This window comes from Heterocephalus glaber, unplaced genomic scaffold, assembly GCF_053883595.1.
Source record: "Heterocephalus glaber isolate CG9 unplaced genomic scaffold, H.glaber_assembly_v1.0 deba00001452, whole genome shotgun sequence".
NCBI lineage: Eukaryota > Metazoa > Chordata > Mammalia > Rodentia > Bathyergidae > Heterocephalus > Heterocephalus glaber.
The window spans coordinates 21,312,587-21,318,586 of NW_028258302.1; the positions used below are offsets into that span (position 1 = coordinate 21,312,587).

The window sequence follows — 6,000 nt, forward strand, 5'->3', positions numbered from 1 at the left end:
ACATTATCTTCTTGAGAGGCAACAAAACAAGGATTCTAATCCCCACTTACCAGCTGGCTCAGGAAAATCATTTAACTTCCCTGGGCTTCAATAAGTGATGTTGATAACAGACCAACTGCCTGAATACAGGGTTCAGACCTTGTAAGCTATCCTGGGATAAGAACTGGGATTCTCAGATTCCCTTCCAAAATGATGTTAAATCTACCACCTCTTTTCTGAACCAAGTTTCCCAAGCTCAGCTAGGGAATTACTCATTTAACAAAGGGTACCCAAAAGATAGCAATTTGTCAGGCTCCCACTACAGACTGAATAGGAAACAGAGGACAAATGGTTACACTACAGAAAGACAATTTCCCCTCACCTCCTCACCTAATACCCAGGGAGCAACAATGCACTGTTGCTCCTGCAAACAAAAACTTTATAAACACCATATTTTGTTTTTCTAAAATTCAAATACTAGTAGTAAACTTCAAGAGTTATCTTTACTTTCAAATCCCTCAAAGGCTTCTAAAATTCCAAACTATACATCACAAACACAGACAGCCAGATACATGGAGACCGAAAAAGAAGACAAACACAATCTGGTCCCCTTACAGTGAAGGAAACAAACCATTCTGAAGCCAAATAGTTACCCAGTTTCACACTAAACTGTTAACTCTTCCAAAGGAAAAAAAATGATACTTTTAATTCCAAAATACAAATTCATTACTTTCAGAAGAATTTCAAACTTAAATGTGTAGGAGACAAATATCTTCTTTTCAACTCAGAAAAATAAGTTTTTAATAGAAAGTTACAGAAAGGCAAGAATCTCTTCTAATACATAAGGATGTATACTTTGGTGAGGAAGGGAGAATTTAAATAAGGGAGAGTCTAAATTAGAAACAAGAAGCCCTGCATCCATCTGGGACAAGATTCTAGAAGGAATCAGAATATACAGTTCTATAAACCAGACTGAGCTGTCATCTATTTCTAAAATCTAACAACAGCGATCTTTTTTCAACTACCAGGGGAAAACAGGCTAATGGATAAAATATTTTCAATATCAAGTCTTTCTCTCAAATTTTTCTTAATCCTTTAGCATCTGCCACAAGTCCATTCTTGAATCTAGTTTAAGAGATATGAGTTAGCACAAAATTACATATGTAGTTATTTTATGTTTAATACACCAAAATCCACAGTATTCTACAGAGAACAACATTTTTGTTAAGAACTTTCAGTACCATAGGCAAATGTTCTCCATATAAGCCCCAAAAGTACATATAAACTATCTACTGCATAAGCTCAAACATGATCATCTGTACACTACACAGTGAGAAACACACAGAGATGTACGCAAAGAGAAAACACTGAAACCACCACCTAGATAGCTCTCACAATATGCCAACCACTGCTGTGACTGCTTTACTAAATCTGCTTAGTCCTCACAACTCTATGAGACAGTCACTATTATTATTCCCCAAGGGCAACCTGTTGAAAGTCACAAAACTAGTAAGTGGCAGGGCTAGGATTCAAACCCAGGCAGCCTGGCTCTACCCCACACTCTTGCTCAAATGTGAACACCAGAATATTAGCAGTAGCTCTCCATAGGTAACAGGAGTGACTATTACATTTAATATACTTTTCACTCACCAAACTTTCTCTGAACCCACTAAAAACAACTCAGGAGACACCAAAATCACTTGTCTGTTACGGTTACAAGGCAGTGACACAAGAAACATGACAAATACTACAGTAACCTGGGCTCCCTTGGGGAGCCCAGCAAGAGCACCTGAGATGCTGGAAGAACACAGTGCTAATGTCCTGAGGACTTCAAGGAGACCCAGCTGTTTCCCAAGTCCACAGGCTGCACTAAAGCAGGGCTTCCCCACCTCTGAACTACAGTGTGGGTATTATTCTTTGTTGTGAGCACTGCTCTGTGGGCTATAGGATTCTTACAAGCATCCTTGGCATCTGCCCACCAGATGCCAATGGCACATCACCACCTTCCTCCCCACCAGGTATGACAATCAAAAATGTCTCCAGAGGCTGGCAATTTAGCTGAGTGGTTCCAGTACCTGCCCTGCAAGCACAAGGTCCCAAGTTCGATCCTGGTACAAAAAAGTCTCCAGACATTGCCAAATATCCCCTGGGAGGCAAAAGCATCCCTGCTTGAGGGCCACAGTGTTTTAAGGATATAGGTAAAGCCTTGCATTTGAATTCATAAAAATCACCCAGTTGGTTAGACAATATTAACAGGTACCACCTTGCCAACAGCAAGCATGCCTATAGCAAGATGCTGTGTCAGACTACTCAAACTGTAATCAGACCAAAATGAAGAGAAAAATGGAGATTGTCAACTTTTTTTTTATAGTACCATAATTTCATTATCTATAACCTTGAGTACGCAATAAATACTAATACATTAAAAAGTGTAGGGGCTGGGGATTTAGCTCAGTGGTTCTGCCGCCTGCCTCGAAAGCTCAAGGTCCGGAGTTCAATCCCTGGTACCAAAAAAAAAAAAAAAATCTGCTGACACTACCCAACCGATCACACAGGAAATAGCATCCTCTGCACTGATAAAGACCAACATCACCATATTCAAAGAGGGCTGAACCAGTCCATCTCAAGGCACCCAAGTGAACAATGTGTGAACCGAAGGGGGTTAGCTTCAAGAACTCCACACAAGAATACCATGATCATTCTAACACTAACTAAAGAACAAGCTCAGAAGTAGGACGCTAACACGTTAGAGCTGCCTCTGACCCTGCCTCTACTCTTGGATTCTACACTCCTGCCAGCCTACATAACTCGTGCAAAAGTAATGCGTTCCTGGGCCACTGCGATTACTACTCAACCTTCAGTGTTCTCTTACCTATGCCTATGGACCTTCATGACCCAATCCGAGCACAACCTCCTCTGAGAGGTTTCAGGCAGTGTCTCGAATGACCATTTGCTGAATAGAATGGGAAGGCCCTCAGGTGGGGATTTAGCTCAGTGGTTCAGGTGCCTGCCTCACAAGCACAAGATCCCCTGTACCAAAGGAAAAAAGGAAGGCCCTCCTGACCACTTCAGACTGGAGTCTCAGCCACGACCATTCTTAATGGTACTACTAGTTAGTCACAGCTATTAAGGCAATTTCAAACTGTACTTTTTAATAACATCTGTTCCCAAAGTGCAGCCCAGAGGATTAGGGAGGTAGGAAGGTCTTCTGAGACCCCTTCAGGATACCCATGAGTTTAAAACCAAGATGTTATTTACTTTCTTCTTTCTTATTCTCTCACAAACATACCATGGAAGTTTTTAGAGGCTACCTGATATGTGATGTTGCACTCCTAGAGTGGGCGTGGACAGCTAATGGAACTGTGTTTGCAGGCTCCCGTGTTTAAAAAATGTGGTTTACAGTGGGCATGGTGGCGCATGTCTGTCATCCCAGCACTCCAGTAGGCTGAGGCAGGAGGAATACAAGCTCAAGCCTAGCCTGGGTAACTTAACAACTTTGAGTCTCTGTCTCAAAACATTTAAAAAGAGCTTAGGATGTAGCTCATTAAAAAGGCTTGAGTTAAATTTCCAGTACCATAAAAAAAGTAACTAATAAAAAATAAAAATGTGTTTTACTTTCTAATATAGTAAATATCAAACAAAAAAGTCTAGGGTTCTTCAGTAATTTTTAAGAATATAAAAGGGTCCTATGACCAAAATATTTAGGACCCACTGTACGTTTCTCCCTTAGTGGACTATGAACTTCTTACATATCCTAGCCGACCTATTCCAAGCACCCTGCATAACAATATGTGATGAACTAACTGGAGAAGTATGCCCTCCCCGATGGAGAGGACAGCAGAGGTAGCACCCCCATAACCATACAAAAGCCCCCTCAAGACTCTACAATTCCCTGGACCCTGATGCTTGCTTTGAGCAACATTCTGCTGAGCACTTGTTTCCTGGCCCCGACAGGGAGAATCTAAATTAGATAAATAGGCTGCTGAGTATGTCACACAAGCAATCCAATCATTTGCAAGAAAGGATCCCACCTCAATCCCACTGTACTCAACTGGTATTACAGTTTATACAGCAGTGTCTTGTGGTTGCTTATACATGGGCTAGCTGGCTGCTCTCTATACCTTCATGATTCGTTCAGCAAAAAGGTACTGCATGCCTTCTATGTACCAGGCACTGTGCTGGGTGGTGAATAAATGTAATCAAGCTCTAATTGAAACTTAAACAAAAATACCAAGGCAGGCAGATGCGGCAAACTCTGAATGGAGAGAAATTTGCCTAAAGCACTGAAAGAAAGTTGAGAAAGGTAAATTAGGGTCAATTTATTACAGTCTTGTGCTGCAATGTAATGGAAAATTGAGAAAACAGTTCTTCCTCAATGTATATACCTATCGAGATTCTGTATGGTTTTTAGCCTCATCTTATTCTTCCCTCTACCTAACCTGAACTCCATCCCACCCCCAACGAAGGGAGGAAAAAGCTGCGCCACACCTGGCAACCAGACTGCTTTTTGCCTGCCCTGCAAAGGGAATGCTGTTTTCTTCTCCCTTTCCTGTATCCTTTTCCTTCTTCCACGCATGCGTCTAGATCCATATCTCCTTTCCTAAAGTTACTTTTCCTTCCCCTCCAACCTCCATTCATTTATCCAGTGTTCACTAAAAAAGTGGAACTTGGATTCCAGTCCAAGCCTCGCGCAAGCGTGGGTAAGCACTTTTGCTAACAGAGAAATTAAAGCCTGAGGAAGTAAAAATAAGAGAGAATGCCTTCAGCTCGGTAATCTGCAGAACCTCACAAACCTAATTTACCAAGTGTAGAAGGGAGGCATAGCCAAGAGCAAAGATCAAGGGGATCCTCAGCCTCTATCTATCTGTCTTATCTTCATTATGATAAGACATTAAGACTGCTCCACCGCACTTCTTCAAGTTTCGGCTTAAATATCACCTCAGGCGCTCTGCTCCAGTGTTCTCAGAACCCACTTCTATTTCCCTCGCGGCGACTGCCCCCATTGGGAGGCCTGGGGTCACTGCCTCGGGGCGAGGGGCGCCTCGCTGCCGCCCGACCCCGCATCAGCGCAGCGGATGGCTCGCGGGAGGCGCTCGGGCTGCCTCAAGGAAGGGACGGACGGAACGGGCTACTGAGGCCAAGCCATGCCCGGCGCGTCCCCCGGCGCCGCCCCCCGCGCTCCCGGCCCGCCTCACCCGTCCCCCGGCACCTCCCGCAGCTTCAGCCCCAGGGCCTGCAGCTGGTTGGCGAAGCTGATGAACTCCTCCTCGCAGCCGCCGGACTCCGGCCGGTTCCGCCGCTCTTTGGCCAGGGCCCGGCGCGCCGCCCGCTCGTCCCGCTTGCGCTCGGCCTCGGCTTTCCGGCTGCCGCTACCCGGCCGGCTCCTCGCTACCTGCTTTCGGGACATAGTCTTGGCCCGCTCCTCCCAGCGGCAGGAGAAAAAGCCGCGGGACCGCGGGTCGGCGGCCTCCGGTACCCACGAGGCGAAACGGCGGTGACGGCGGAGCCCAGCAACGGAGCCTAGCGACGGAGCTTAGCGACAGCAGTGATACCACTGCGCCTGCGTGCGCACGGGGTATCGCGTCACGTGACGGAGTCCCCCGCCCCCGGACTCCGCGGGCAAGAGCCATAGAGAGAGCGTCTGGGAGGGCTAGAGAGACACCTGTTTTGGTTTGTTCTCCTCTTCCCCCTAGTGGTGGAAGTGACTCAGTGAGGAGAAGGTGGGACCAGTGAGAACAAAACTGGAAAAGGTCAAGGACAAACATGGAGGATGTTACCAGTAGTAAAAGGGTAAGAGAGGAGAGTAGCAGCAAGAGTTAGAGAAAGAAGAAAACAAAAAAAGAAGTGAAGGGCCGGGGATTTAGCTCGGTGGTTCTGCCTCCTGCCTCGAAAGCACAAGGACCCGAGTTCAATCCCCGGTACCAAAAGAAAAGACAAGTGAGCCCGGCGTTGGGATAGGCCCTTACACATGATTCGCTCTTGTTGAATTATCCCCAATTACAGGAAACTGAACTTGAGAAG

The 6,000-nt window shown here is 45.5% G+C and overlaps 1 protein-coding gene across 3 annotated transcripts in view; it reads right to left on the reverse strand.

Moving 5' to 3' along the window:
• The window catches only part of Otud3 (OTU deubiquitinase 3), a 29,115-nt gene extending 23,573 nt beyond the window's left edge, over positions 1-5,542 (reverse strand). Inside the window, exon 1 of one of the 3 annotated variants that reach the window (XM_004850454.3) lies at positions 5,175-5,542. In XM_004850454.3, the coding sequence (XP_004850511.2) occupies positions 5,175-5,386 (212 nt within the window). In that variant the 5' untranslated portion in view covers positions 5,387-5,542. The remainder of the gene's footprint in view (positions 1-5,174) is intronic. The other 2 variants (XM_087215680.1, XM_087215679.1) reach the window with 2 other exon arrangements.
• Between the last annotated feature and the right edge of the window lie 458 nt (positions 5,543-6,000).